General features: G+C 58.3%; 1 protein-coding gene across 4 annotated transcripts in view; it reads left to right on the forward strand.

Moving 5' to 3' along the window:
• The window catches only part of ATP6V1C2 (ATPase H+ transporting V1 subunit C2), a 29,628-nt gene that overhangs the window by 6,019 nt on the left and 7,834 nt on the right, over positions 1–15,775 (forward strand). For all 4 annotated transcript variants that reach the window (XM_070428678.1, XM_070428677.1, XM_070428680.1 and 1 more), the window contains exons 4-8: positions 9,572–9,657; positions 11,539–11,633; positions 12,400–12,491; positions 13,313–13,411; positions 14,245–14,313. In XM_070428678.1, the coding sequence (XP_070284779.1) occupies positions 9,572–9,657; positions 11,539–11,633; positions 12,400–12,491; positions 13,313–13,411; positions 14,245–14,313 (441 nt within the window). The remainder of the gene's footprint in view (positions 1–9,571; positions 9,658–11,538; positions 11,634–12,399; positions 12,492–13,312; positions 13,412–14,244; positions 14,314–15,775) is intronic.

Here is a 15,775-nt window from a genome sequence, read left to right on the forward strand (position 1 = left end):
TCCGATTTTCGGGGCCTGTGGGCACGTGCTGCTGTCCTTGTCAGTGGACAGGAGTCCAAGCTGCGACTGCCTCTTCTAATGCGTTGTGTGGGAAATGCATGACGAGGCGTCCTGGGGGACAGAGTTCGGGATTTCTAACCTTCATAATGGTGCCCTGGGCCAGGGGTGTGGTTCTCTGTGCAGTTGCTATTCGTGTTCTCATCGCCCACGCCTACAGAGACTCCCGTGTAACTCCACGTGGGATGTTGGGCTAACCACACCACGCCGGCCGCGTCCCACGTGAGCAGCTCTCAGTCTTTGAGAAAGAAAACTAGCCTTTGGCTTTCTCATCTGTAAAATGGGGTAATAGTGACCATCTCTGCCTTCAAGGGAGATTGAAGGGGAGTAAAATTGTGTTAAATCAAGAATGAAGGGGAGCCCTAGCTGGTTTGGCTCAGTGGATGGAGCGTCGGCCTGCGGACTGAAGGGTCCTGGGTTTGATTTCGGTCAGGGGCACATGCCCAGGTTGCGGGCTTGATCCCCAGGAGGCAGCCAGTCGATGATTCTCTCTCGTTATCGATATTTCTCTCTCTCTCTCCATTCCTCTCTGAAATAAATAAAAATATATTTTTTAAAAAAAGAATGAAGGGGAGTAAAATCAAATCCCAGGACACGCTCTGTGACCAATTAACATCCAAGAACAAGTGGCTTGACCCTAAGTATCAGCTCCTTTCCTGGGCTGCTCTGCACGGTGGGCGGTGCGCCTGACAGCGGCCCTGGAAGCCAGGAGTCTGTGCAGCGAGGCAGGGCGCTGGCTTCTCTGTGCACTGCTCCCAGGCCTGGCTGCAGAAATGACCTCTACTGGGCATTTTCTCTTTCTAGGCCTTTCCTAGCCACCTACTTTCTTCCCTAGCGCAAGCCGTTACCCTCTCTCGGATTCACCAAAGCCCTCTCTCACTCTGGAAGTCTGTGATCCTGCAGTACTATTACTTCCACCTTTATGTTGTTGTTGTTTTTAGGAGGCATTCGTGTTGTGTTCTGTACCTGTTTGCTGTGTAAGTTGCTTGTGATGGTGGGATAGCATCTGTTTAAGGAACGATATAAAAATGTGTGAACAAGCAAAGTTGAGGCTACAATTGTGAAACAGATAGGACCCAGAGGAATGAAAGTGGCGGGGTTCTTTCGTTTGTTTGTTTACAGGCGAGGTGTGGTAAGAATGAAAATCACCGTGTATTGTCTTACTTGTGGGTATATAATCTCAAGAGCCTACCTATAGGGAAAAAGAAAAAGGGGTGTGGTCGGTTTGAGACCCCCATAACTCTTTATTCTTTCTTTTTCTTTTTTATTGATTTCAGAGAGGAAGGGAGAGGGAGAGAGATAGAAACATTAATGATGAGAGGGAATCATTGATCAGCTGCCTCCTGCACGCCCCACACAGGGGATCGAGCCCGCACCCCGGGCCTGTGCCCTGACCAGGAATCGAACTGTGACTACCTGGTTCATAGGTTGATGCTCAACCCCTGAGCCAGGCTGACCGGGCGAGACCCCCACATTTACCTAGTCCAGATAGCAAGGCACAGTGCCTCAGGGGTGAATACTGGAGCTTGGGGTGAGATAATGAGGTCCCAGACTGGCTTCAGGTTTTCGGAATGCCCTCCCCGGTTCTCTGGAAAGGACCCCGTGTTGTGGGTAAATACATGCTCGCTGGCTGTGGCCCGGCAGCCTGAACCGCCCGCGCTCTCCGGCCAGCAGCGCGGAGGGAGGGAGGGAGGGACGGGTGTTTTCAGGGTGTATTGTTTCCCTAGCCTTTTATTATTTATTCACCCCAGGGCACTGCAGTGTTTTTCCAGCAGCTGGAAGGCGGTTCGCTTACTGGATGGGGCCTCCCCTGTATTTTTGATTTATTTCCCCATTCTGCCTTGGTTCAGGGACTCGGTACTTACACTCGAGCTCATGACCATTTGAGAAACCAAACCATTTTATCTTTTAAAAAGCTACCCCCCCCCCTTTTTTTTTTTCAATGTCTGAGTCCTTCACGGGATCTCAGCCTGGTTTGCTGTGCTGGTTGAACTATTACGTTTCTCGGGCGCCCAGCATTCGGACATACCTCGTGGGCGCCTGTGGCACATCGCCAACGTCACTGGCACGGCGGAGCGTTTCCTGGTGGAGTAGCTGGTGACTTTTCTTCACCCACGTGGGTCCTTGCGGGCGGCTGACGGCAGAGTGCGATGCCTGCTTAGGAGTGCAGATCTCAGGGAGTCCGCTCTCCGAAGGCCATTCTACAGAGAAGCAACATATAATTTTATTATTTTTTAAATATATTTTTATTTATTTCAGGGAGGAAGGGAGAGGGAGAGAGAGATAGAAACATCAGTGATGAGAGAGAATCACTGATCGGCTGCCTCCTGCACGCCCCACACCAGGGATTGAACCCACAACTGGGCATGTGCCCTGACTGGGAATGGAACCCTCACCTCCTGGTTCATAGGTCAACGCTCAACCACTGAGCCACACCAGCTGGGTGCAAAATATAATTTAGAAAATGGCCCAGCTTCTCTGTTGCCGCAAGAACATCAGACGGAGATCACCTGCGTGCCATTTCTTCCATGCGTTAGACCAGTGGTTCTCAACCTTGGCTGCACATTAGAATCACCTGGGATTCTTTTTAAAATCCTGATTTCTGGGCCTCAGGATCAGGATGAGGCCCAGAAATCAGGATTTTAAAAAGAATCCCAGGTGATTCTAATGTGCAGCCAAGGTTGAGAACCACTGCGTTAGACAAACACCAATCGAATGCCTCTGTGGGCAGTGTGGTTTCTAGATGCCTCGAAGCTGCTTGGCAGTCCTACTGTGCGTATTCCCTATTCTCCTGCTCGCTCCAAAAACCGATTCAAACCTCCCCCACGCCCCATTCACCCCATTATCACCTGCTCATCCCGCTCAGCTCCCCTGACTTCCCCTCCCCCAGCTCTTCTGACTTACCCACCGGAACCCCTCCCGCGTAGCACTCGCCAGAGAGGACATCAACACTCTCCTGGGGGATTGTCTGTCTAACAGCCAGACTGGGGGTCCCACAAAGCCAGGCGCTCGCACAGTTACATCCCCAGAGTGTAGAACACGTGGCCCCCAAGGACCAGCAGAATGTGTGGGTGGAAGAGCGGTTCCTGGGAAGATCCCAGGCCTTGAGGGAGCTGACCTGACCCCTACACGTCCCAAAGGAGGAAGGAAGCTCCTACAAGGAGGCGGGGTGAGGGGGTGGGAGTGGGGGGCGGGGCCACAGGGGAACGCACCCTGGATCCAGGTTCATCCACTCACCCATGGACGCCTGTCCGCCTGTGCCCACCCTGCCTCTGACGGCTTCAGTTTTCGTGGACGCTGTTTCTGTTCCATTTCTAATTCTATTGCTTTGCTGTTGGAGAATGAAGTAAGCGCCGATTCTGCCTTGGGAACTGGGGGTTTTCTTGGACCTGATTCGGCGCTGCTTTTCCTCCGTGTTCTGGTCCCCGGGACGGTGTCTTCTCCCGGCTCCGTTGTGTCGAGTTGACACCTGCTGGAGTGACAGGTCAAGGATTTTCGTGTCTGCCGCGCCCCTGTTTTTATACATGAGCTCCTCGCGGTCACTCCCGGCTGAGGGCTGAGTCACGCTCTGCGACAGGCATCCCTCCATCAAAGGTTGACAAATGCTGTGCTCTGGCCTCTGTTTTTACTGTTTTCTGTCTTTTTTTTTTTTTAATTGCTTTCAGAGAGGAAGGGGGAGGGAGGGAGAGAGAGAGAGAGAGAAACATCCATGATGAGAGAGAATCATGGATCGTTTGCCTCCTGCACGCCCCTCACGGGAATCGAGCCCGCAACCCGGGCCTGTGCCCCAGCCAGGAATCGAACCCTGACCTCCTGGCTCATCAGTTGATGCTCAACCCCTGAGCCACGCCGGCCAGAGGAGTTTTCTGTCTTGAGGTTGTAACTGCCAGTCCTCGCTCACCCCTTGGGCGCCGGGCGCTGTCAGGTGCTTTCTGTTTCGGTTTCCTCGTGGCACCTGCGCAAGGATGAGCAGCCACACGTGGCGCCCCCGTGAGCGCACACAGCTCAGAGTTAGTCACGCTGGCGCCCAGCAGGCTTCACCAGGTTGGCCGCTTCCCTCCTGTCCTCGCCGCAGGCCCTGGGCCCTGGGCACTGGGCGCTGAGCTCCTCCCAGCCGGCCTGCCCCTGCCAGGCCTTCACCACCCCCAGGCGCTGCCGTAGGTCCCAACCCCTCCCGTGCCTCCCAGCCGCGCTCACCAAACCAGAAGGCAGGTTGGCTGGCAGGGAGGGAAGGAATGCCGGCCGGCCGCTCTGTGCAGCCGCTGGTAGGGCCAGCCCGAGGCCACGTTATGAAACTCACAGAATAATTCCTCGGAGATTAGATTTCACACAAAGCACGTCCGACGTAGACCTCGGCCAGCTCCTGGGACCCGGCGCCTCCGTCCCGCCCGCAGCCCGGCCATGCTCACTCGCTCAGGGCTGGCTTTTCACCAGCATAAGTGGCAGCTTTAGCATATGTGCTGCCGAAGCCAGCATGTAAGTGGCGGCTTTAAATGGTCCTTCTTTGCATGGGCCATGTCCTAAGTTAATACCATCCTCACAGCCAGCTCACATGGACACATTCTCCTTGAACGCGGTCTGCTGGTCGCAGCGAAGGCTCCTGGCCCACGCACCTGGGGCTCAAGCAGACAGTCAGTGGGACCAGCCCTGGGGTGTCCCCTCCAAACCTGTCCCGTACCGGCCGGCTGCTTCGCGCTCCACCTCCATCCACACCGGCTTCCTCTCCTTCCTGTATTTTTGCACCAAACTCCTAGCCCATCTCCTGATTTTCTCCTCTCGACTCTCCACACGGCAGCCAATGCTCTTTTTATTTGTATTTATTTTTGAAAATCTTCTTAAAAAATTTTATTTTATTGACTTCAGAGAGAAGAAGGGAGAGAGAGAGAGAACTATCCATGATGAGGGAGAAAGATGGATCGGCTGCCTCCTGCACGCCCCCCACTGGGGGTGGAGCCGGCAACCCGGGCCTGTGCCCTGAGCGGGAATTGACTTCCTGGTTCATAGGTCGATGCTCAACCACTGAGCCACGCCGGCCGGGCCCACCACGTATTTTTATATTTCCCTTTTTAAACACAAAGTAGTGAGTGACCCCCGTGTGCTACTGAGATCACGCTTCCTTTTCGTTACCAGCACGTCCTGGGAGATTTCTCCCAGCCGCGCGTAGAGAGCTTCCTGCTGCCACGCGTGCTGCGTGGGGAAGTCCCCAGGGAGGCCGCCTGGCTTATTGACTTGCATGGGGAGGGCCTGCCGCAGCCACACGCAGCGTGTAGCCTTGCACCGCGTCATCATGTGGAGGCGTATCTGCAGGTGTATCTGCAGGCTGAGTTCTCGGAGCCACGTTGTCGGATCAGGGTTCGGATGCTCTGTAGTTTTGCTGGACGTGCCTGTCCTCTCTGGCTGATCACCTTGCACGTACACCAGCAATGCGGAGTCCCCATCTCCCTATCACCTTTCTAATGAAACATCTGGTCAGATCTGGGTGTTTTAGTGAACCTGACAGCTACGAAATGCTCCCTTGGTGTTGTGTAGGCTTTAAAAAAAAAACAAACACCTGCAAATATGAATAACATGCAGGAGATGGGAAAGTGTGAAGGGTACACTGTGATCGAGGAGTTTGGACATAGAGAGGGGCAAAAGTAGGTTTACAGTTCATCTGGGAAATAATGCAGGAACTAATCCACAAGAACACGGGAACACGCTCCGTCCGCGTGCTCACGACTGCAGACCTCCTTCCGCCCCAGCCGGTGTGCACATGGGGCCATCACTCCAGTCTCCCACAGCCCTGCCCGGTGTGTGCTGGGCACTCGGGGTGGCTTCTGTGAGTGGAGAAGCAACCTGATTCGAGTGGGGGTGTGGCCAGCACGGTGGTCTGTGTCGGGTGGGCTGCGAGGAGGGACACGGGCTGCTTCGTCCAGGTGGCTCCAGGACGGCGGGAGGGTGAGGGGCGGAGAGAGGAAGCTGGACAGGCCAGGCTATTGCTTGTCCACTGTTCTGAGGAGTTAGAACATCAATATTTGAAGGTCTTGGGAAACCACGGACAGAGTTTAAACAGTACAATGGCATGCTAAGAGGTGTGTTTTTAGAGACTCCTCCAGCTGCCGTGGGACGGGGGAGGCCGGCTTGGGAGAGAAGGGGGGATGGGGGAGCAGCAGGAGGCTGTGGCAGGAAGCCTGGGGCAAGGAGGAGACCCTGGGCTGGGCTTGGACACTCCCGCTCACTGTAAAGCCGGAGCCGAGCCCAGGCCCTTGGCAGAGCGTGGCCTCTAGCATCAGGGCCAGGCCAGCCCTGCCCCTCTCCTCCAGGCTGGGTCCCCACCCTCAGAGCCAGGAGAGAGGCCAGGACGTGCCGCTGCCCTTGAGAAATCATTCCCACACTGTCCTCGCACCCCTTCGACGCGCGCCATCCATTCGGGCTGCAGTACATCTGCAGAGCAAGGCGACCCTCCCCCACCATGGAATTTCAGAACATTGTCATCTAGAAAGAAACCCTGCACCCACGTGCAGTCACCTCCCACCCCAACCCCAGCCTGGTGGTTGGAGAGGCTCCGGGGATGTCCCAGCCGCCTCTGCAGCCTGGAGAAATGTGTGCCCGCGAGCTGACTGCTTTCCTCTTAAAAAAACACCACACACACACACACCAAGCAAACAAACCAACCCACAAATCCCTCTTAGGGTGAACAGGCAAGGGTTTTATTTTTTATTTTTATGTATTTATTTATTTGTTTATTTTTATATTTTATTGATTTTTTACAGAGAGGAAGGGAGAGAGATAGAGAGTTAGAAACATCGATGAGAGAGAAACATTGATCAGCTGCCTCCTGCACATCTCCTACTGGGGATGTGCCCGCAACCAAGGTACATGCCCTTGACCGGAATCGAACCTGGGACCTTTCAGTCCACAGGCCGACGCTCTATCCACTGAGCCAAACCAGTTAGGGCCAGGCAAGGGTTTTAAATGAGGAGGGGCCTATGGGAAAAAAATACTGTTAGTGCATCCAATTTATTACCCTACAATCGAGACGGGAAATAGTGAGGCCTTGTTTCGGGCCTGGCCAGCCACCCGGGAGCCTGTGACCTCTGGCAAGTGCCCACGACCCCCGGTCTCTGAAGGCCTTTCCGCTGTGACCCAGGTGTGATGCCGGGTGGGCAGATGTTACCATGGTCACACTCCCTCGGCACGACTAAAGGCATGGGAGGGGTTTTTAAAAATATCCTTACTGATTTCAGAGAGGAAGGGAGAGGGAGAGAGAGATAGGAACAGAAACATCCATGATGAGAGAGAATCATTGACCGGCTGCCTCCTGCACACCCCGCACTGGGGATTAGCCCACAACCTGGGCCTGCGCCCTGACCAGGAATCGAACTGCTGATCTCCTGGTTCATAGGTCGATGCTCAACCACTGAGCCACACCGGCTGGGCCCAATAATTTTTTTTTTTTAATGAATAAACCGGTAGAGAAACTGGCCAAGGATATAACACACTCTTCACAGAAGGAAACAGCCGTGTGAGGAGCCAGTAAACCTACAAAAAGATGTCCAGCCTCGCTGATGACCAAAGAGATGCAAATCAGACAGAGCAGCCTGAGATCTGAAGCCCAGCTGTCAGAGTGGCAGAGACGAGAGATTCCTGATACCGGCCTGGGGAGGGTGCAGGGAAGCAGGCTCTCGCTATGGCTCGGAGCACCCATGGGGTCTGCATGTTTGGAGGGTCGTCTGGCCTATTTGCTAAAATTGTGCATGTTTACGCCTCGTGTTCCAGTAGTTGCTCCTTAGCAACTTACCCTACGGGTGCTCCTGCACGAGTGGGCCAGCGTGTGCCCAGCGCAGCGTCCCGTCCAGGCAGAAGCCAGTCACTGGGCAGCGTAGGGGCTGAGGGAGGAGGCTGTTCCGACCTGCAGAGGCGTTCCCAGTGAGTTGCCACGTGAGAAAAGTAAACTCAAAACCGCCCAGGCCGCGTCCTCACTGAGAAACACGTTCTCACGCTGACACCACTGGTGACAGGTCAGTGGTCCCAGCGAAGCCAGGGCCGTATTGGTCCTCGCGCAGCAGTGGCTTCCCAGCAGCTGAGCTTCGTCGGACTGTATTATTCTGAGGTGCTCCCTGGTGGTGGGGATCCCTGGGGGAACTTGCTCAAGTTACGGTTAGTAACACGCGGAACTGCTGTTCTAAGCAATGCCAACACATTGGGGTGGGGGTGGGGGGAGATCTGAGCCCAGGATGGGCCATCGCGACTGTAAAGACAGCAGCGTGGCCTGGGGGCCTGGAGCCCCGGAGTCCACCGATGGACTGGATGGTTGGGGGGCAACTGACGTCTCTGGGCCTCAGTCTTCCCATCTGTAAAACGGGGCAATCCCATCTTCAAGGATTTTGGGGGGATTTAGTGAGATAGTGATTATAGAATATTTGGTGCTTGGTGGACTCTGCCGAGTGGTAGGTATTAGCAAAGGGAAACCTCAATCACATGCGCCATGGACAGGCCCTGTGATTGGCATGTTTTTTGGAAATGGCTTCTCTCCCGCCCTCTGTTCCTCCATCCGGGCTGCCCAGTGCCCTCCTGCCGGCCCTGGCCTCCACGCTCTGTGCAGCCAACACGCCCAGTGCCTGCAGCCACAGAAGCCCGTGTCCTCCACTGGGAGGTCAATGACCTGGTCCCCCGCCCCCCCCCCTCTTTACAACATCCCTCTCCATGGCCTGGAGCCTGGGAGTCAGGAGAGAGGGCCTGAGGCAAAGACCTAGACCATCAGAACTTGCAGACTCGGATCCTGGTTTGGCGAGTTTTCCAGCTGAAATTCTAATGGACTAGCCTCCAGGAGTGGACACTCTGCTCTTACACGCTCCATGCCCGGCTGGTTCTATTCATGCGCATCAGAGTCCTGCCTCACACTGGCCGCAGGCAGAGCCTTGCTGCGGGAGTCCTCCTGCCCGATGGTTCTAGAAAAGAGCGGACACAGGAAGATCAGCTCCCACGGTGGCACCCCCACTTTCTGTGCACGTTTGATTCTGGTTTGTTTTCCACGCAGCGTGACAATACACGCCTCGCTCCTCAACAGCAGAAACTGCGTAGCCGGGTCCGCAGGGGCTGCCGGGCAATGGGGCGGCTACAGGCACCATCCCTTCCGAAGTCAACCCCTGTGGTGGAGCCTCCCACAGTTGCCGGCTCTCCGGTGTCCCGGCGGTGGCGCGGAGGGTGTCCCGGCGGTGGCGCGGAGGGTGTCCCGGCGGTGGCGCGGAGGGTGTCCCGGCGGTGGCGCGGAGGGTGTCACTGCAATGCCGCGCAGGGCAGCTTCTTATGCTGAAATTCTAATGGATCAGCCTTTTTCTCTCTGTCCGTTTCCTTGAGCTCGTTTCCCAGGAGTGGAAATTCGGGCTCAGAGGCCATGAGCATGTGCGGCCCCTTCCTGCAGTTGCCAGATGAGTCCCACAGGGCGGCCCCGTTCCTTCTCCCGCCGCCGGAGGTGGAGAGGACTTGGGGGGCAGTGTCCGGCTCTGAGTGGCCCTTCGTTCTGTTCCCACAGCCTCATAAAGAGAATGGCCCAGAGCGTGGTGGAGGTCATGGAGGACGCCAAGGGCAAGGTCCAGGAGAACCTCCTGGCCAACGGAGGTAGGTTGCTCACGCGGTCACCACGTGCCTCCTGGGCTCCTGCTGGCCCACAGGCAGCCCCAGTGTGTCCACGCAGCAGTGACTGAGACGATAGGACCTCCTTCCCCTCCCTCCCCCCTCTCCCACCAACCCCGGTGACAGACCGTGTTCTCCATTTGGAAGTCAATGACCTGGTCCATTTAATCCTCACAAAAACCCTTCAAGATGGGATTGCCCCATTTTACAGATGGGAAGACTGAGGCCCAGGGACACCAGTTGCCCCCCCCCCCAACCAGCCCTGTCCGCCCCGCTGCTAGCTCAACAACACGGCGTTTGGAAGACACGCCCCTTTGCCAGTTTACAGTCCCCCGTCGCGTTTTGTTACCCTGTAGCTAAAACCCTCTATGAAACGTGAAGTGGAAATGTGTACGGCGGGGTCTAGTGGGTTGCCTGGGCCTGCCCACCGTCTCCATCAGCCTCAGCCCTCTCCCGCCTGGAAGGTTCCATCCTGCCCATAGCCCCCAACCGTTTATCCCTTTCCCGAAACGAGGCTGGGGATGCCCTCCTGTGCGGAGGAAGGCCTCACACTGAAATCTTAAGTTGCGCCCAGTTAAGTAGAGTTAGACCCAAATGCTCTGGTTCATTCATCGTGGACCTGAAACTCGAGTGCCCCTGCGACTCTGGAGACGTTAGAACGAACTCGGTGGTGAAATGCCTGCAGTGGTGATCAAGCCCGCGCCTGGATGCCTCGGCCCTGAAAAGGGGTGGACAGGCTCCGTGTTTAACACCGAGATCACTTGCTGCACAGAAACCCGTAGTTCCCCTCCCGCAACCTTAGAAAGCTTCCCATCTGCTTGTTCCAATCGACAAGCGGAGACGCTCACGCTGCCAGCTCTGCAGGGGCTTTGCGGGCGAACGCGGTGGAATGATGACACCTTCTTCCCTTGCAGGTTTGAAGGAAAAGATGAAATGTTTAAAGAGTAGGTGGGGCGTTGTTGCTGTGTGCGTGTTCCGTGTGGTGCCCTGCATGTCCCTGGGGAGGCGGGACCTCGGGCTGGTGGTGGGGTACAGTCACCAGGTACGACGGGATTCCCAAGTGGCCCCCTCGCACTTGGTCACTGTAGCCACACGACCCAGAGAGCGGCCGTGTCCTCCCCTCCCCGCTTCCTGGGGGCTCCCCCACCGCCCAGCAGCTCTGCGTGCCTCCTGGAGTGGGGGTGCTTTGATTCTGGGGTCCCAGGTGCACAGCTGCATCCTGGCTTTGCAGTCTGCTTCCTACCGGGTGGCTGTCCTGCCTGCTCTTGGGGGCTGGCGGCTTCAACGCCGGGCTGAGCTCTGTGGGGCCTCGATGGGCAAGGAGCCTGCTTCTCTCCAGCCTCCTGGGGTGCCCCTGGGCCCACACAGGCCTTTCCTGGTTCCCACATTCGAAGGAGCCATTTGCTTTGGGTTTTCTCCCGCCTGCTCACTCGGGTGGAAGGAAGCCGGCACACCCTTTCGGCGCCAGCACAGGTCCGCGCAGGTGGGAGTCCCCGGTGCCTTCCCAGCCCAGTCTGCTTGTCACACGTGGGTTTCTCGCTGATGCTAACAAAGAGACGCTTTTGTTAAAAAGATCAGCGGGTCTTACTTCCCAGCGGGTCACTGGCAGGGCCCGAGACGGAAGAGTGACGTAGGTAGAGCGCTGCTTCTCTATAAGCACCAGGTCTTTAGGGCGCGAGGATGCGAGCTCAGGCCCAGGCAGATAGCGATCCAACCGCCCGTCGCCGTCAGGTGTGACTGTTCCGTCCCGTCCGCCCGGCCCCACAGCACCCGCTCCCGGGGCGCTGCCTCGCTCCTCGGCGCACAGCTCAGGGGCCCTCGTGGGGAGCCGCGCGCGTGCGCTGACGCGGGTTTGTGTCCTTCCAGTTGACTTAACGTCCTTTGTGACCCACTTTGAATGGGACATGGCCAAGTACCCCGCGAAGCAGCCGCTGCCCAGCGTGGTGGACACGCTGGCGAAGGTGAGAAGGGGGCTCCCTCCGGGACACTCGCGCGTCTGTGACCGGGGACTGCGGGCCCTCTACGCGGCATCTGGACCCTGGCGGGGGTCCTCATCCCCACCTGCCTCCTGCCAGCCCTGACTCCTGGGACAGTCCCTGGGGGTCTAGCCCCTCATCGGAGGTGCCCGTGACAATGGGGGCACCAGCTGGCGTGGCCCCGTGGTTCTGCCATGTTGGTCAGCCACGGACTCCAGCTTCTGCTGGAAGGCTCTGGGGCCCTGGGTGTCTCGCTGCTGTGCTGACCCCGTGTGTCCCACTGAGTGTTCCCTCTCCCCTCACCACACCGGGAGCCTCACAGGCACAGCCCCACGCCCGCGCGGCTGGGAGAGTGTCACCGCCAGGAACAAGGCCTTCTGTTGTCTCCGCAGAGCGGCAGGGCCCAGGGCGGGGCAGGCGGGCGGGCGGGCGAAGGAGGTGGCGCTGGGACCCGTCCTGTCCCGTGCGCCAGTGTCTCCTCACGCCAGGCTGCTGCCTCCTGTGTCTGGGAGATGGGTGGGGCCGGAAGGCGGGGACGTGGGTGCGGCTCCCTGGGCATCACCCACGTCAGAGGTCCCAGCCCCGCTGGACAAGCAGACAAGGGCAGTGATTCTGGGGGCCCCGGAGGAGGGGCTGCCGAGCGCCAGGTGTAGCCCCAGGAGGCCAGTTGGGACGCGGGCAGGTTCGGTGCTGTTTTCTTAAGTTTGCAAAGCTTGGCCGCCTCTTTAAATGCTTCTGCTTTTCCGAGTAGCAACTGGCGCAGATCGAGACGGACCTGAAGGCCCGCACGGCCGCCTACAGCACCCTCAAGGCCACGCTGGACAGCCTGAACCAGAAGGCCAAGTGAGTGCCATGTCCGCACACGGCACGGGCCTCCCCCTGCAGGGCAGATCCCGGGTGATGGGGCTATGTGTGTGAGAGAGTCAGACAGACAGACAGACAGAGAGGAGCTGGCTGGGAGGGGGGGCCTGGAGCAGACACACCTCCTGCCTGTCCCCGAGGCCACCCTCTGGGGGCTGCTCAGCGCCTCCGGGGGCGCCCCAGGGGTCTCCGCTTGAGAGCCGTTCACCCGGGAAGCACTGCGGGCTGACGAACGTGTTAGCTGACCTCTCGGCCTGTGTGCACACGGCCAGGCGGTTGTTAGCGGTATCTCGGCCCGTTGGCGGGGCCGTGGCCTCGATCCGGGCGCTAAAAATACCCTGACCTCGATGCGGCCAGGGCCACTGCAGGGAGAGAGCTATTTCAGGTGAGTGCCCCGGCGGCCGGGCCTGCGGGGCCTGTAAAGGGAAACGAGCTCTCTCTGGGCCTGTCCTGCCCCGGACTCGAGAGCTGGCCGCCGCGCTGACACTGGAGTAGCTTCAGCTGCTGCCACCAGGGCTCCTCCCAGCAGCAGTGGCAGCACAGGCAGCACAGTGACGGGTGTCACCTTCAGCAGCCCCTTGGCTGGCAGGAGACGGCACCTGAGGCCCTGCCAGCCACGCCGTGCTGGCCTCCCAGACACGGAGCTGGGGGTGCACTGAGCCCCCCCGCCCGACACCCTAAGCCTCCCCCACATGCTGCCTGCCCCTCCCGTCCCCGCCGCGTGTGTGCCTGGGTGCTCGGGTGCGTGCCGCCTCCACGTGCCTTTCTGCTGACCACGCCCCCTCTGTCCCACGTGGGCTCAGGGCAAACCTCTTCACGCGGACACTGAGCGACATCGTGAACAAAGACGACTTTGTGCTGGACTCCGAGTATCTGGTCACCCTCCTGGTCATCGTCCCCACGTAAGTGGGCGGGGAGGGGGGCCGTGGGCGTCTCAGCCTGAGTTAGTCATTGCCGAAGGCCGTCGGCCCTGCCAGAGGCCCACCCGCCACGGCCGGGGTGCGGGCCCTGGAGGAAGCCAGGTGGGGACCATGCTTGCAGGGTAAGAGCAGTGGCCGCAGCAGCCATTCCTTGAGCACCTACTATGCGCCAGGTGTAAGACAGGTTCATTTCACTCCCGCCAGCCCCGGGGAGCTGTGGTCAGCTGCCTTGCCCAGGACACGCAGAGCCGGGGGCAGAAACCACCCCTGCTGGTATCTCTGGCGAGTCCTTCACACACGCCTTTCCCGGTGCTCAGGGCCCCACAGGGAGGCTGGCCCAGGACCGGGCTGGGCGCGGGGTTCCCAGAGCTCCTGCAGGGCCCGTCCTGCTCGCCTCGGTCCCTCGGGAAAAGGGGGGGTGCAGCTTCCTCAGCACTCAGGACACCCCACAGCAGTGGTTCTCAACCTTCCTAATGCCGTGACCCTTTAGTACAGTTCCTCATGTTGTGGTGACCCCCCAACCATCAAATTATTTTCGTTGCTACTTCATAACTGTAATTTTGCTACTGTTATGAATCGTAATGTAAATATCTGATATGCAGGATGTATTTTCATTGTGACAAATTGAACATAATTAAAGCATAGTGATTAATCACAAAAACAATATGTACTTATATATATGTGTGTTTTCCGATGGTCTTAGGCGACCCCTGTGAAAGGGTCGTTCAACCCGCAAAGGGGTCGAGACCTACAGGTTGAGAACCGCTGCCCCACAGCCTTCTCCGCAGAAAGCACTAACGACTCTGTTCTCGCAGACAAAACTACATACAATGGCAGAAGACCTACGAATCCCTCTCGGACATGGTGGTCCCTCGGTCAACCAAGTAAGTGCGATGCCGGCTTAACCCGGGGGTCCCTGGGAAGCATGTGTGGGTGCCCTGGGGCACCCACCACCACACACTGTGCCCACCAAGAGTCCCTCAGCCTGCAGTTCCCTCGTGGCCATGCACCAGCCACGTGCCAGACTCCCTCCATCTTTTGGGACTTTGCTTCCCTGCCCCCTCCTCCGGGAAGCCCTCCCTGGCTGCCCTCTGCTCTGCCTTGTCAGCTGGGTGTGGCCTCTTCCCCACAGGAGGGCCAGGCCAGGGCAGGGCCGTGGTAGCCACAGAGTGGGGGAGGGGCGGAGGACAGTCTCAGCGTGTGGGTCCGAGGTGCTGTGGGCAGTGAGGGCTGGGTGACTTACAGAAGAAGGGGTGAAAGAATATATTCATACCGTGAATGCCAACCACCGAGCGGGAAAGCCAGCGATGCCGGGTGGGTGCAGCGGCACAGGTAGGTCTGTGTGGCAAGCGAGCTGCGGAGGCACACACAGCGTGAAGCCATTTAGTTAAGGTCTAACGATGGCCGCTCTAAACCTCCTGAGACTTGGCACATGCAGGTGCACAGTAGAATTATGGGGGTCTTTGGGGTGAGAAACGCCAGGGGTGACCTCGGGGCAAAGAGGTCAGCGGGGGAGAGCTTTCTCCTGTATGAACAGTGATGACTGTAGCCGGGGGCAGGTACACAGGTATGTGTCCTGCTCTGTGCCTCACCTGTGTCTGAAATAGCTTGTGATTTATTTAAAAGACCCGACAGCGAGGCCATTCACCTGCCTCCCAGCACTTGGCTCAGCCTGAGGACAGCCCTGCCCTCTCCTACCCCAGCCCGGAGGCCAGCGGGCGCCTGCCCCAAGGCTGGCTCTCCCAGGACCACAGACTCACAGGAGACGGCAGTGAGGGGTGCAGGGGACAGGACAGCCACAGCCTGAGGTCCCCCGGGAGCTGGAGGAATAAGCCAGGGCAGCCATGTCCGAGGGGAGGAGGGGGGCAGACGGGCACAGGCACTGGCCTGCTTGGCGAGGGCCAGGGCACCAGCTGCAGGGCCTTGGCCTCCTAGACCAGAGCCCCTGGGGTCTGCAGGGATGGCCTGGAAAGGCCTTCAGCCTGCGGCCAGCCTCCTGGGTGTGGGCTCTGAGGAACAGGAGAGGGGCCACCAGCAGCCCACAGAACTCTGCCTGGGCCCCAGGACCCCCATGGGGGGCATCTGGCCAGCAGGACTCAATGATGCTTAGATCACTGGCCTCAACCACCCCCACGCCCCTGGGGACAGCGGCCACAGTGGCTTTCCGTGGACGTGTGCCAGGAGGTGTGTCTAATTAGAACACTGTGACATTGGCCGTGAAGTGGCCATTGTGAGATGTTCCACCAACCGAAATGCCCCCTTCCCCCCCACCCCCGGTTCACTGTACCAGATCATGGCACAACCAGGCTCCCGTCCCTTCCTCCCCTGGGCCTGGGTTTAACCGGC

The sequence above is a fragment of the Myotis yumanensis genome, unplaced genomic scaffold (genome assembly GCF_028538775.1).
Source record: "Myotis yumanensis isolate MYYU_CA2020_CCGP unplaced genomic scaffold, mMyoYum1.0.hap1 SCAF_11, whole genome shotgun sequence".
NCBI classification, from domain to species: domain Eukaryota; kingdom Metazoa; phylum Chordata; class Mammalia; order Chiroptera; family Vespertilionidae; genus Myotis; species Myotis yumanensis.